Source organism: Protopterus annectens, chromosome 3.part1 (genome assembly GCF_019279795.1).
Source record: "Protopterus annectens isolate FY-2018-M chromosome 3.part1, PAN1.0, whole genome shotgun sequence".
NCBI classification, from domain to species: Eukaryota; Metazoa; Chordata; order Ceratodontiformes; family Protopteridae; genus Protopterus; species Protopterus annectens.
Genome location: NC_056732.1, coordinates 1,653,007,935 through 1,653,023,359, shown reverse-complemented (window position 1 = coordinate 1,653,023,359; position 15,425 = coordinate 1,653,007,935). Strand labels below are relative to the sequence as shown.

At 42.0% G+C, this 15,425-nt stretch overlaps 1 protein-coding gene across 1 annotated transcript in view; it reads right to left on the bottom strand.

Moving 5' to 3' along the window:
- PEX1 (peroxisomal biogenesis factor 1) overlaps positions 1-15,425 on the bottom strand; it is a 1,694,243-nt gene that overhangs the window by 311,483 nt on the left and 1,367,335 nt on the right. Inside the window, exon 20 of the mRNA XM_044067676.1 lies at positions 4,311-4,487. Within this exon, the coding sequence (XP_043923611.1) occupies positions 4,311-4,487 (177 nt within the window). The remainder of the gene's footprint in view (positions 1-4,310; positions 4,488-15,425) is intronic.

Genomic DNA, 15,425 nt, shown 5'->3' with positions numbered 1-15,425 from the left:
TGAAAAGACTGGGACATTCTAGCAACAGTCTCAGAGAAAGAGAAACCCCCACACGGAGAATCAGCAAATGAGCTCCCATCTGAGTCTGAATCAGAAAGAAACCTGAAGAAAAACCCCTGATTCTATCCCTGCATCTTTCCTGTTCATATTCAGAATTTTGAATCTCTTCAGGAAAAGAGGAATTCTTTCTTTTACCAGAAACTACTTTGCAAGAAGGACCAATAACCTGAATTGAACCCTGAGAGCCAGACCCACTACTCTTAACCAAAGAAATTTGAGGAGGGGTAGATACATGCTTGATTTTCTATATGACAGGAAAAATGGGGCCAACTGTTACAAATGGCAGCAGCTGCTTCCCCAGGGATGGGCCCAGCTTTCTTACACAACGGGGAAACTTTCCCTGTTCTTTCTCTCAGGACCAACAACAGTGGCTCTCCCTTGTCCACTGAGGGGACTCCAACATCCACAGAGGATGTGGCTAACCCCCAGTCCATTGTGGATACAGGTGCTTCCATCAGAAGGATCCAGTGAAAAAGATGAGTTGCCTGAGGTACAACAAATGGCTACAGCAGTCACCCACCTGCGGATGAGGAAAAGGATTTTTTTCTTTCTGTGGCTTTAAGAAGGACTGACCATGGGACTGGTTGTCTGTTCCATGGTCAAGCCAAAAATAGTGCCTATTTCCTGCGGAAGACAAGCAGCAAATGCTGGTATAACTACCAGTCCATAAATGTTACTTTTTTGGTAGAAAAAGCAATTTAAAACACTATGGCAGCCCCACAACAGTGAACTACTTCTCTACAGAAAATGTGTTTTCAGCTAGTTTACAGTACTTTTAAACTGTAGAAAAAAAACAAGTGCTCTGTTTAAAATAATGTTACAGTCTCGAGACAATCTGTTAAATAACAACACTCCTAGAATGACTTTCCTGTGGAGGAAAGCAATAAAACATTAACAAAATGAAAGAAAATGGAAATTTTCCCCAAAGGGAACTTATCTGCCTAGCAAAGAAAAGTACAGGACACTCTTTGGAGGCAGTAAAGCTCTGAAGGGCTTTGTGTCCAAAATTCTCTTTTAGTCAGCTTAGCTCAAGCTACTTGACCTTTGGGCATGAGGAAGGTGCCCTGAAGCTTTGGAAGCTGGCTGGCCATTATATCCTTGATAGAGTATAACCCATATAGCTAAGACTACTGCTACAGTGATCAATATGAAGTACATAGGTTCATAGGTTTATACTAGGCTATCTGCCATAAGGCATTTATAAGCCTAGCCTGTTAAAAATACTGTGCCCATTAGTTTGTTGTGCCTCTGTCCAGCAGTGACACAGAGATGATTCCCGGGGTAAACCTACGATCTCCCATCCACCGGTCAAGATTTCTCTTGAACAGAGCCAGCGAGGTGCTCTGCCTCACATGGACCGGGATTTTATTCCACAGCATAGGGAGTCTCTGGGTGACAAATCTATCCCTCCAGCATGTCCTATTTATATCCGTGCTAAGGTTTAAGTCGCTTGCTCTAGTGGATCTGGTAGATTTGGATTTTTTGAGGTGGAGCATGACCATTAATTCCGGGTTGGACATGGCCTTGTATGTCAGGCACAGGTCACCTCTGAGCAGGCGGTATGCGACTGAATAGAGCTGGAGTTCTTATCACACACATCCTCTTAAGCAGACAGGACAGGAGGAAAAGGTGTTGGCTCTGAAAGATCCTTTGGTAACAAGTCATAGTATTTTCTGAGGGACTGAGAACCCCACACTGAAAACACTGGGCTGGAACATTCTAGCAATAGTCTGAGAGAAAGAGAACCCCTACAGGGAGAATCAGCAATTCAGCTCAGCTTAGGAGAAACTTGACCTGGCCATTCAGTTTCCAAAGCCTGCAGGAGAGTGTACTCTTTGGTGGCAAGAAAGTTCTACAATATTTGGAGTATTAGCCACTTGTTTTATCCTCAGCTTTTTACTTTCCAGCAGCACTCTAGCACGGAAGCAGCCATAAAAAGCTTTTGAAACCTGGCCGGCTGGTCTGATCCTTGGCAGGACATCCCACATAGCTTATGGCTACAGCAGCAGTGATGTTATGATGAATATCACTTTTTACACTGAGCACAGTAATTTTAATGTCATAAGATCTGATAAATTATGCTGATAAGTAGATCATCACAAACTGAAGTTACCAAATAGCTACAGTTCTTAGGAAACTAGTTACTTCAATTTCCCAGCTTCAGCAATTACTCCAGCTGTTAAACAGAAGACAAACAAAAAAGGCATGTATAATCAATACTGAAAGCAGAGTTTGCAAAATAACTTTTTGTATAATAAAACCAATCATAGTGGAAAAGTATTACTGGAAATATCCAGCTTATAGGAAACCCAGTATAATTTGGCAACTGTGATTCAAAGGCATATAATAAGGCATTCATTCTGTTAACTGGATCAGCATGTTATTAGGTAATTATTTTATATATCCAAATCAGAAAGCGGAAACATAACTGCAATCATATTATAAGGGATGAACAGTCAGTGGCAACAGACAGAGTGCTCTAGTAAAGCACTGGGATTGAATTAAAATCCCCTGCATTTCTGTCACACATATTTTTATTCTGATGTTTCAGATTATTCTCTTGTACTGGTGCATTCATCCAATTATTTGCAAATATCTTTTCTTTTTGAAGCTGGTAGCATCAGCTATATGTGTGACCATAAATCTTAGCATTCTTATATTATATAAGAAGATTTTTCTGGTCACAGAACAAGTGAGTAGTAGGTAGAAAGTATGTTAAAGGTTTTGGTAAAACTACAGTGTACAAGATATCCAAACAATACACTGTTGCACTCATGACAGAAAATGTGTATAAAGAGGTCTATATTAATACACTGAACCATCATTTCAACAAACAGTATTTCATTGGAAATGCTGTTCATCGAATTCCCCTCATGTGGGGGAGTATGCCCCCACCCCCTGCTAATTATATATACCAACTCCGAGATCTCACTACAGTGATGAAAGGGCAAATTTCCCAATCCTCACTGTACCGTGATCTCAGTATGAACAGTTCGATGAATGACATGTTCGATGTACTTGGACTGAAAATGCAGTTCGCTGAACTGATTTTTTGATGACCTGATAGGGACCCGTACAAAGTATCACAGTACATCAAATATACACCACAACATACCATATCATTCCTATTTGAATCTATTTTGCTACTAGCTACTGCTTCCTTATCTTATCCTCCCAATCATTTTAATTGTCCCTACTAATTTCATGATGATGTTTGCTTACTGTTGCTTATCTCAATGTGTTGGACTGTGCCTAAAAAAGACAGGGTCACTATGCTTACAGTGACCACCTGCCAGGATGGAAGAGGCAAAAAGAATGGCCACAAATAAATAATACCTGCATGTAAAATACACTGCATCTTCTCCCTCAGCAGATCAAAACAAGATAATTATGTCTGGTTGGAGAAGTAAAATTTCATAACTTTACTAGATCCTCCATTTCTACTTTGTAACCGACAAGGGTAGGGGTAAGTCCATGTGATTCTGCTAGCTTACATGTTTACTAAACATAAATATTTGCATTATTCTTGCATTACATGCATCAGCAAATGAAAGACAGTAAGGTGAGCATTTAGGTTTATAAATTAGTCATGTCCACATAAGTACAATGTTTTTCAAATTTTCATAAAAATAACATATCTCCATGGAAACCAAAACAGTGGTGTAAAGCAAATTGACAGAGATGGCTATGAGGCCATAAATGATGAAACAATAGTCTCTTCTGTCCGACAGAAAGTTAGATATGTGTGTTTATGCCACAAACAATTAAGAATCATTTTGTAAAGTTTTGGTTCAGTGAAGGTAAAAATGTAGGTATCTGAGGATATCTAGCATATCCATAAGTAAACTCATGGAAGACAATGCAGAATATTTGCATGGTTAAGAAGTAAGAGCATGACTTGTGCAGCATGAATAACTGAATGGTGGTTCTTTTACCAATCGCCACTGCTAAAAAGAAGAAGAAAAAGAAAAAAATGTTCACAACTACACTTTTTTTGTTTTACATCCTTTTGTACTTTTACTTAATCTGTGATTTTTTTTAAGCTATGTACTTTCCGCTTCAATTGGCCAAAAAAATTCTGCAATAAGTTGGAAATAAGGAAGTTACAATAATAAAGATGATCATTTGAACAGATCTAATCTGTGAATGTGTAAAATGTTTAAGATGAAAAAACAAGATACATTTACAGCTATAAAGGATACAAATACTAAAAAAAATAATAGCACAGCTCATGCATTCATTACACTTACCCGGGATAAGTTTGGCAACAAGTTAGTATGTATAGTCTCCAGCTGGGCATTATAAAGTAGTGCTTTCAGGTCGGCCCCCGTGAAATGTTCGGTCATTGAGGCAATCTGCTTGAAATCGACATCATCTGCCAAGGGCAATGTCTGACTTAGGGCCTTCAAGATTTCCACTCTGGAAGCCTTTTAAAAATGAAAGCACGATGAAGATCTGAGGCTAAGGTTTTTGTAAATGCACAAAAGCATTGTCTATTTCATTCAGCACAGATATGCATGTAAACATTTTTCATCTCACTTCTGTTACTTCCATTATTTTTTTGTACTCTTCATATCTGCCCCACATAGCTAATGTTTTAATCAGCACACAGTCAGGAGACAACTGCATGAAAAATAAGAAAATGCCAGCAGGATTTGAAGGTTTTCAGCAACTGCAAAAGTTCAACTTGTACTTCATACTTGCTCAGCATGTCTTCTTGTTACTTAGAAATGAAAGCAGCTTTGTGACTATACAAAGGACAACACTGAAAAAACATTAATGCACCAAACTGCTCTCATATGCAACCATATTAGTTTGTGCTGCTGGTGGGCAGGTCAGGATGAAGTGGCCACTGGCCTGCTTTCTTGTTTTGGGGGAAGGAAGAAACATGAACAAATGCTGACTAAGCTGCTCCTGGCACAAGGAAGAGGTATGGCACGGTTTTGAGTTATAATTAATAAAACAGGATGTGCAAATAGAGACAGCATGCATACGAGGGTGCTTGTTCAGTGTCAATGGCAAGCTGCAACTCATGAATATAAAGATACTGATCCGATGATCACATGTATGACAGCTCCTGACTCATGTACACACCTCCACATACAAGCAAAAGTTAGGTACTTACCATAACATAAGATGTGCATGGTCATGGTTCCTCCTCCTCCTCTGCTGGCAGTACTTTGACTCAAATTCAGTCACCTAGGCACTTTTACAACTTTTCTCAGGCTTCAACTTTTTTCCTGTTCCCATAATGTCTTGAGTACCCCTACCTCTCCAGAACATAACTGAGCAGAGCATGTTTGAAACCTAATCAAACAGTATGCAGTTTACTGCTCAAGCATACACTTGCACACCATATAGCTATGCATGCCCTCCTCACCAGGTTGGAATGTGGAGGAGTATGAAACGAAAGTTATGTACTTACCAGAATGCTGGATCCTTTTAATACTTGGTCTATCCAATTTAACTTGTGGTACAGAACCGCTTGTCAGAAGTAATCCAGCAACTTAGTGTTCCTAGCCTTGAGCACCTTAAAAAAACTCCCATAATGCAGTTGTCCTCAGTTATTTCTCAGACTGAGCTTGCTGTGTACCCAGTAAGGACTGAAAGAAAATGTTGAAAGAGTAATGTACCTAGAAGATAATATTAGGGACTGTGGATCAGAAGGGCTTCAAACAGGTCTATATAAGAGGTCTGTAAGGTCCTTCTGAAAGGATACAGAAGTTGGGTAGTGGCATGGTGAGTTATCGAAGTGGATGGACTAGGGATGAAAAGGATCCAGAGTTACTGCAATTAAATACCTTCTGTATCCTATTTCACTTGATCCATCTGATTTGACTTGTGGAACAGTATCCCCATCTACCAGAATATCCTTCAAGATGATGGCTCCAAAGGGACTTTTGATGTTAATATAATTTTCAACTTGCAATGCTTAGAAAGGTGTGCAAGGTAGATCAAGTTGCTACTACACAAATGTCATCCTCCAAAGAGATCCTGAAGAACGCTACAGAAGTTGAGACTGACCTGGTGGGATAAGCTTTCAGTCTGGAAGATAATGGTTCATCTCTAGAGGAACATACAATCTGAGAGCCATCTGGAAAAGGTTATTTTAGAAACTTTTTCACGCAGTCTTGATGGGGAATAAGCCAAGACAAGACATCGGCCACAAATGCATCAGGTATTCTCCTTTGTTTGTAATGTTTGGAAAGGGCATGGGGGGGTGTGAATAGGTTGGTTTACATTGTGCTCAGATGCCAATTTTAGAATGAAGGCTGGGTTAGACCCAAGTGTGACTATACCTTTGTGGGATACCAGATATGGAGGACTGGAATAAAGAGTCTTTACATCTGGAACCCTCTTGCTGAAGTGATAGCTACCAACAATAGGGTCATCCATGGTAGGTACTTTAGGTCGGTAGATGATGCTGGCTTTGGGGTGGGGGGATCTTATTAAGTTTTGAGCACAAGACTGAGATCCCAAGGTGGAGGTGCTGTTGGAAAGTTTCTCATCAAAAAGGATTTGCACAATTTGTGGGTCATAAGAAAAGATGACAGAAATCTCGTGTGGACATTGGAAATGTCTGCCATTTGAGCTTAAACAGTTGAATAGCTAATGCCACCATCAAACAAGGAAGAGAGGACATGTAGAACAGATTGAATTAGGGTGGGGGGGGCAGCCCTTGGTTTCGGGCCTATACAGAAAAGTGTTTCCACTTGTTCATGTAAATTTTACACAAGGGCTCTTTCTGACAGGCTAACAGTACTCGAAACACACTCTGGAATACAGGATGATCCTTGGCCATTAGTGAAATTGGAGAAACTATGTGGTTAGCTTGAGAGAAGGAAAGTCTGGTTGAGGATGGCTGGATGGGTGAGATAACAGATCTGGCTATTGATCCAGAAACCATGGCTACTTCATTAAATGAGGCCTTAGCAAGATGAACCAGATTAGCGCAAGTCAGAATGGAGCCATGTGGATTACTGTTGCTTTGCATACAGAGGCTCTCTGTAAAAATCTGGTTCATAGGTGTATACTAGACTAATGACCACATGGGCTTTTATAAGTCTAGCTGCACAGCCCAACCCAGCTGTGTACCTCTGTATCATGTGTATTTTTTATGGGCCAGACTCAAGGTGAATTTCCAATTTCCCATCCATTGGTCAAGCTAATGCTTAAATAGGTTAGGGATGGACTCTGTTCACATGAATGGGAAGCCTGTTCAAGAGCATAGGGATTCCTCAGAGACATTTGTCTTGTCAGCATGTTCTATTCATTTCACAAGCAACATTTAAATCCTCAGATCTAGTGGTTTTCATGCTGTTCGTTTTGTGAATGTGCAAAAGTTCCATCAGTGCTAGATCAGAGGATGCCCTTGATGCCAGCCAAAGACTTCTTTTCAGTAACCTGTAGGAGACAGAATGAAGATATAGGACCTTAAGATGAGCTGTACAGAACAATGTGTTTATACCCTGGATTATTTTGGTGAGGAACCTTTGTGGACATTCCAGCTGTTACATGTGTCTGGTCAAGTACAAGCCAAAGAGGGCATTATACTCAATGATGGGTCAGATAAAGGTCGAATAAAGTGGCACTATGACTTACTTAGACTTGGATGCCATGTCCTTAAATATAAGTTTGGTGACATAGAATGATTTTCTTACTATCTTGGCCACGTCGGTTGAAGGCCATATTGCCGTCTACACATATTTGGAGATCCCTGACCATCAGGTCAACTTTTAGGGTTATCTTATTAAGTAATTAGCCTGGGTGTCTGTTTTCCCAAAAAGCACTATAATGCATTTTTTGGCACCAAGTTTTAATCTGTGACTTTGGCACCAGTCATTTGTCTGTATTAAACCCTCTTGCAAAATGTTTGTATCATGAGTGGAATCAATGACAGGTCCCAATTTGCAGTCATCTGTGAACTCAGTCAGCCAAAGGCCCTTGACATTAGGCTTGACCTCTGAGAAGTAGATGCCAAATAGAAGCAGGCACAGCACTGAGCCCTGAGGTACACCACTGGTTACCACCGACTTAGTTGTGGTGATCTCACCAATCCTGACTTCCTGGATCCTGTCTGAGAGCTAGATGGCAATTCAGCAAGTTGCAGAGCCAGATCCAGGTAGGCGACATCTACTGTTTTTCCCTCAGCCACTGCCTTGGTGACCTTCTCAAAGAAGTCCACCAGGTTTAGTAGGCATGACTTTCTCTTGACAAAGCCAAACTAGGTTGGGTTCAAGGTATGAAGGTGGCCTATATATTTGGTGATCATATCTATGATAATTCATTCCATGGCTTTGCATGTTAGACTAACCAGACTAATGGGTCTGTACTTTCCGGGGTTAGTTGATGATTCAACCTTGTGAAATGGGATTACTGTAGTAGTTCTCCATTCATGTGGTACAAAACCTGTTTTGAGGCTACAGTTGAAGACTGACCTAAGTGGTCCTGATAGGTCATGTTTCAAGCTATTTAGGAGGCATCCTGGGGCACTGGTGAGGCCCAATGAAGCTGTGTTTTGGCCTTAGTGAGTGCTGCTAGGACCCTAACAGCTGGGGGAGTTATGCTAGTTGATACAGGCATTTCATGGGGGAGGCGGGTGAAATTTGAGCTGAATTTCCCAGCTCTGTTCAGGGAAGGTGGGGTGGCACCAATGACCACCAGTCCCACACAATGACGAGTACTACCTTTGAGGTTTTGGACATAGTTGTAGAAGGCATTGTGGTTGTCCTTAGCCTGTGAGGTTATTCTGACCTTGTAACTAACTTTGTTAACTTAATTAGCCCCCTTAGTTTCCTGTTTAGTTCAGTTAGAGAGCTCTTACCATTATGCGAGTCGCTCTTCCTGATTTTAGTCATGACATTTTTCCTTTTGTTATATACCCTGTTAAGGTTAGGGTTCCACCAGTGTGGTTTATTTTTAGAGTTTGTTTTGTGCTTACTACTATTAGGTACACCAGCTTCTATGCAGCCATTTACACAGTTGTACAGGGTCTCAGTGAATAATTCTGTACAGATTGCTGTGCACTCAGGGTTAGGAAGGGCAATGAATTTTGACAAACTATTGGTTAGTAGGATATAGCTTGTTTTGGAATAGTTCCTGTTACAGGGTTTCAGGGGTTACCAGGTTGATTCCCATATTGAAGGAGACAGCTTTGTGATCAGACCTCACAGGTGGGGGGGAGGGTGCAGCATTCTCCCATATTGGTGAACACCAGGTGCAGTTTGTTTGAAATTCTGGTGGGTGCTTGCACTATCTGTCCAAAGGTATTCGAGTTAATAAAGTCCAAAAATCGTGCCTACAAGTTAGAGGTAATGCATGTTTCCCTGTCTAAAGAGGGGTAGCTGAAATCTCTTGTGAATATGGTATTTGGTTAGTTGGTAAGTGTCTCCAGTAAATCGAGGTACGAGCTGTGGGATTTACATAGATGGTAGCATACAGCTTGCTAAGTTCATAGGTTGGTACTAGGCTATCGGCCCTAGGGCCTATACAAGCCTAGCCATAACAATTCCCTGGATACTTCTTCCCGCAGGGCGACTGACATGATCCCCGGGGTGAATTTCCCATCTCCCATCCAATCATCAAGGTTCCTTTTGAAGAGGGCCAATGAGACGCTCTGCTTGACATGTATGGGCAGTCTATTCCAGTGTATGGGGAGTCTCTGGGTCAGGAACATATCCCTCCAGCATGTTTTTTTTCATTGTGATGACAAGGTTTAGATCCCTGGAGCATGTAGCTCTGAGGGATTGGGATTTCTTTAAGTGGAGCATGTCCAACAGCTCAGGGTTTGACAAGGCCTTGTATGTTAAGCAGAGAGCACCTCTGAGTAGACGATATGCCACAGAGTATAGCTGGAGCTTTTTTAGACAGTCAGCATATGGCATCTGCTTTAGGCCTGTGATTCATACGTTGGTACTAGGCTATCAGCCCTAGGGCCTATACAAGCCTAGCCATGACAATTCTCTGGCTATTTCTTCCCACACTATTTACTTCCCTGGACCCCTGTGATGTGCTAAGATGTGGTATGGGATTTGCACATGGATAATCTCCAAGACATCATACTGTTTACCTAACCTAGCAGTGTATTTGTTGCTGTAGATCAAAACTCCTCCACCTTTTGTCCCCGTATGTGCAGCCGACAGTCTAAATGTGTGGAAAACACTGAGGCCTTGTACTGCCAGAGTACTTTCTGTGGCTTTAAACATGTCTCGGGAACACCACAGATGTCTAATCCCTCCAGCGTTAGGAAAATTTGTAGGGTGTGGAGTTTCTTGTTTAGGCCCCTAGCAGTGAGCAGTAATACCTTTAGGTTTATTTGGTTTTTATTTGCTATGTCAGTATATTTGTCAATTTGGCATTGCCTAAAAAGACTCTAAATAGGCAGACAAAGTTTTACACAAAATTTGGAAGCCTGGGATGGACAGCTGTAGACTATCCTTTGCAAAGCAACATATTCTGTTAGCCATATTTGCTAATGCTGACAAATATTGCACCCCTCTGGGGTGACACCACAAACTAAGCCAATTATTAAGGTCCGTCATCTTTTGTTCACACTGTGGCATCATCCTTGGAGGAGGAAGAATGCTGCTCAATGCAAGGCACATACCTGCTTGACATGTTCAGGGAGACCAATAATGTCTCTCTTCATATAGTCCAGGGATGTACATCTCAGGTCATTTATGCCCACATGGACTATAATACAATCATACTGGTACCTATGGTGTAGTGACTTAACTGCATAACTTGACAGATCCTGGCTCCAGATAAGCAACTAACTGGTATATTTTCCTTGTTCAGGCTGGTGGGTTCATCATCTGTAGGTCATGCAATGGAGTCCTCTATGTCAAAAGTTCTGGGTAATGTGTCTGTTGGCTTTATTGGCTTTGCTCTTGGGGCTTCACTGGGTGTAGGCGTAAGTGTAGTGTTTGGTGTTGCTTTATGTAAGTGCTTCAGAGATTGCAGAGGGCAGGCGGTGACATTAACAGACTTAGGAGATCTTTGTAGACTGCTTTTTAATGCCTAACCATAAGTTGATATGTGTGTGTGTGGTGGATTCTTGACGACCTTTTTTGTATGAGAGATTTTTCCTGGAAGATGGTTAAGGCCTTCCCTTCCTATGCACAAGGTACAAGGTTTAATCCTGATCTCCGGCCAATGCCTGTTTGGAGTTTGCATGTTCTCCCTGTGTCTCTGTGGGGTTATTTCCACCTCCGAAAAACATACAAGGTTTAATCCTGATCTCCGGCCAATGCCTGTTTGGAGTTTGCATGTTCTCCCTGTGTCTCTGTGGGGTTATTTCCACCTCCGAAAAACATACAGACTGTTTCTATCTCAAACTCACCAATGAATAGAGCTGTGAGGAGCATCACAACTCTACATAGTGCCTATAGGGGGAAGAGTTGTATAAACCAACCGCTTAGGGCATCTACTGTGGTGCGGAGTATCCTAAAGGTAGGAGAATATTCATCACAGACTGTGCACTGTGACAAGACTTGACCACTTGACAATGTAAACTATTGCTCTAGGTGATTTGGTCTTGTTGACTAATGTTGACAAAATGGGCATAGGTATTTGCCAATGATAAGTGGGTTGAGGACCTGGCCTACTCCGATCCACGCCATGGACCCATGCTAATGGTGGGAGGTGTGTATGTGCCCCTATTGGCCACTGTGTGGCCACCATAAAGCTCAGCAGCACTGGGTCAGTAAGCTACTGGCCTGTCGTTGTCCACCTGCCCAGCTTGGGTCAACCTGCCAAACATGAACTAAGAATTGCTACACTCTTTTTTGCCTCAAATGAATTTGTGTATGTACATCTGTGTTTGCCTCCTTAAGGATTAAATGGTTTTCTGTGAACATGAGACATCTACTACATTGGCCATATCTACAAAGCTGGCTACAGAGACATTTAGAGATGGCATATTCATATTGTCCAGTCCTGTACTTTGGTGGGGCTACTATATCTTAGGGTTAAGGACCAGGTTATATGGTTATTAGGGAAAGCTGGGATAAGGTGTAAAGAAGACCACAAGGCCACATACAGACAACAGCATCTCTCGGTGACTGCCACTTTGGGTGAATCAGGGCAAAACAGCTGCTCTACTTGGTGCTGAATGAGGCAACAAAGAGAAAGCAGCAGGTTTTTTACCCAGCAGCTGAAGATGAATTTTGCTACTGCTGGGTTGAGAGACCACTTGTGAGTCATTAACATAGATGATCTGAGTCTGTTAGAAGACTAAAGCCACCAAAAAGTGGAACAAAGATATCGGCCACTACTACCCTTTCATGGCCTCTCTTCAAAGGGGGTAAGGTCTGGTTTCATACTGTTTGATGATGTGTCGTACTAATGGCATTTTGTACAATTGTATGGACATTATCTCTGTAGGAAGAGAGTCCTGAAGAGCCTACAAAAGACTGCCTTCGTCTCTAAGATGTTGCTGTGAAGGCTCACCCCCAAATCCCTCCAAGAGCCTTTGACCATCCTTCCCCTCCTAATGCAGTCCCAGAGATGACACAACCATGGTAACGGCTGCTGTAATTTGGGGAAGGATATATGGTTTCCCCATGAGGAATACTGGGGAGTCCAGTTACCAGTATAGAGGCTGTCTGCAAACTTGTGTCAAACAAATGGGAGCATCCAAGTAGTTGGACCACTGCATGCTTAATATCCACTAAGATCTTTTGAATCATGGAAAATGGAGGTGACTGAAATTCAGTAGACAGGAAATCATATTTCTTAGGGTATGCAGCCTGTCATAAGGAAATCTCAATATGTATAATGAAGTGTCTGGATGGCAGCCTATGAACACTACTGATGGAGTAGGTGGTAGCCAATATTTTTTGTCACTAAGATACCCAACGATAGGCAGAGTTGCAGCACATAGTCTGTGGGAACTATGAGGGATTCCATCAATGCAAGGGCTAGGAGCCCAATTATCTAGGCATAGAAAGACATGGATCCTTTTGAATTGCAAATGGGCTGCAATTACTGCCAAGCACTTTGTGAACATCTGTAAGTCTGTGGTCTGAAGGGCAAGGCTCTGAACTGATAATGACTGGCTCCCTGATGGAAGTGCAGGAACTTCCTTGATACCTTGGTAATCTTGATGTGAAGGTAGGTGCCCTGGGGGTCTATCAAGCATATCCAGCCATTTGCCGTTAAGCAGGGCAATATTACTTGCATCATTACCATTCTGAAAAGGGTCTCTGATATGCATTGATTTAGGCTGCTGAAATCCAGGATTGGCCTGAGGTCCTTGTTTTTCTTTGAAACTAAAAATAATGTTGAATACACTCCTGACCTCTCTGGTCTTGTTGTATCCTCCTGGATGGCTCTTTTTGCCTACTGACCTACACTGGTTTGAAGATGGCTAAGAGTGGTAGATACTGCTAGTCTGGAGGACAGAAAAAGGTATTGTACCGCATCTGGATAAGATTTTCTTGACTCAGTTCTGTTTGAAGGCCATCCATGCATCTGAGTAAAGAGATAAATGGACCCTGACTGCCTCCAGTGGGGAGAAAGCAGGCAAGCCTTCAGGACTCTTTGCCTAAGAAGGGACCCATGAATCCCTGATTTTGTGGAGCCCTTCAGCCTCTGGTGCATCATACATTAATAAGGTCACATCTGTCTCAGTCACCCCTGTCAAAGGACTAACTCTGGATTTTCTTAAACCATAGAAATTGGGCCCCTTCTGATTTGGACCTTCTTCTGATACCTGTTATAGAATCTTTGAAGGGATTTCAAATCCTCTGCCTGGCAAAATCTTTCCCTACTGCTCACATTTCTGCAATTTTTCTTTAACCTTAGATCTAAATAAGGAGGATCCATCACAAGAGGGATTAGTAAGGGAAGCCTAGAAGTTACTGCTAAACTCAAAGTTGGAACCAAGTGTGGCACCTCATGGTTATACTGACATCAGCCCTCTTGCTGCTCCATTGGATGTACTTTGTAGAAGCCCCATGAAAACCATGGACATTTTTAACATTGTAGCCACATGGATCTCAACCTGTTTCCTGGACTCAGGAGTGGTTGGCTTTCTCAGAAAGTCCAAAGACTGCTGTGCTGTGTCTCTTTGGAAGCAGATCATACTGGTGACATAATTTAATATCCTCAGGCAAACATGCCAAAAAGTCAGTATGATCCCCCATCCTGTCTACTACACAAGACTCTTTATTCAGTGGATGGACAGCTACCATATCTTCTGACAGCTCTCTTGGTGGCAGTCACTACAATGATAAAGTCCAGCAGAGGACTTTTGCTCTAATGCTGCCAATCCTTGGAGGGGGGATTGAGTACTGTATCTGGCTTCATGGAGTGGGTTAATGGGCCAAGATGCCCTCCAGCACATTCATTTGAAGATTTTGCCAAAACTGACATATTCTGGAAGGGACTGAAGGGGAACTTTCTTGCTCATCCAAATCAGTGTCGGGGGAAAGAGATTTTCTGGGGGAGTCAAACAAATTTGGAGGAGACTCCCTTGAATTTTCAATGGACACAGCTTGAGCCTGACAATGGGGGAAATTATGAGAGTGCTGAAAATCGGATTGCTGGGTGCCAAGGAGTAGACCCAATGTCAATGGAGGTTCTGTGGTCTTCCTTTAGGAGTAGATTATTATCATCTCAAACACTTATGCAAAATCTGTCACCCTCAGAGATCCCTAACTGTTGTCACATGTATTCCTCCCTGAAGTGGAGGTAAATGGCACCGAGGATGAAAGTCCTGACACTAAAGACCCAAAGATCAAGACTGGAACAGCCTTCCCAAACTCCTAAGACTCCTTCACTGAAAATGCCTCTGAGTAGGTTAGTGCAGAGGATGGTGATGAAGGTCCAATATGATGGTATTTAGAACTTCTGGTAAGGTGTCAACTAAGTGAACACAAATTTTTGGCATGCTCCACCATGGCAAATGTTGATGTGGTTAAAATACTAGTTGGCAATTGAAAAAAAATGACAGGTTGCAGTTAACAGCAAGTAAGATGTAACTACACATGAAAACAGCCAAAAAAGTACAAAAGAGAAGTCAGAAGTAGTTAGAAAGGAGGCTTTGAAGCAAAGTTTCCAAGATGTGAGCACAGGAAGAGAAGACAGATGACAGCAGGGGAGAAATCACAGTGGTGTTATAAAACCTTAATAAACCTCACAATGATGATGTCAAAATGAGCTCTTCACTCTAGGAATATACTAGAAAAAGAGATAAGAGTCTGGAAAGCACAGAGTGAGCTTTTGGCCCAATCAGATGATATGGAGAGGGTCAAGCAGAATGCCTCAGATAGTTGGTTTGAAAAGTGGAGCAAGAGCGATGGCAAGAGGAAATAAGGGAGAAGTTATTGGATGTTGAAGACCAAAAGACAAGGGAAAAATCT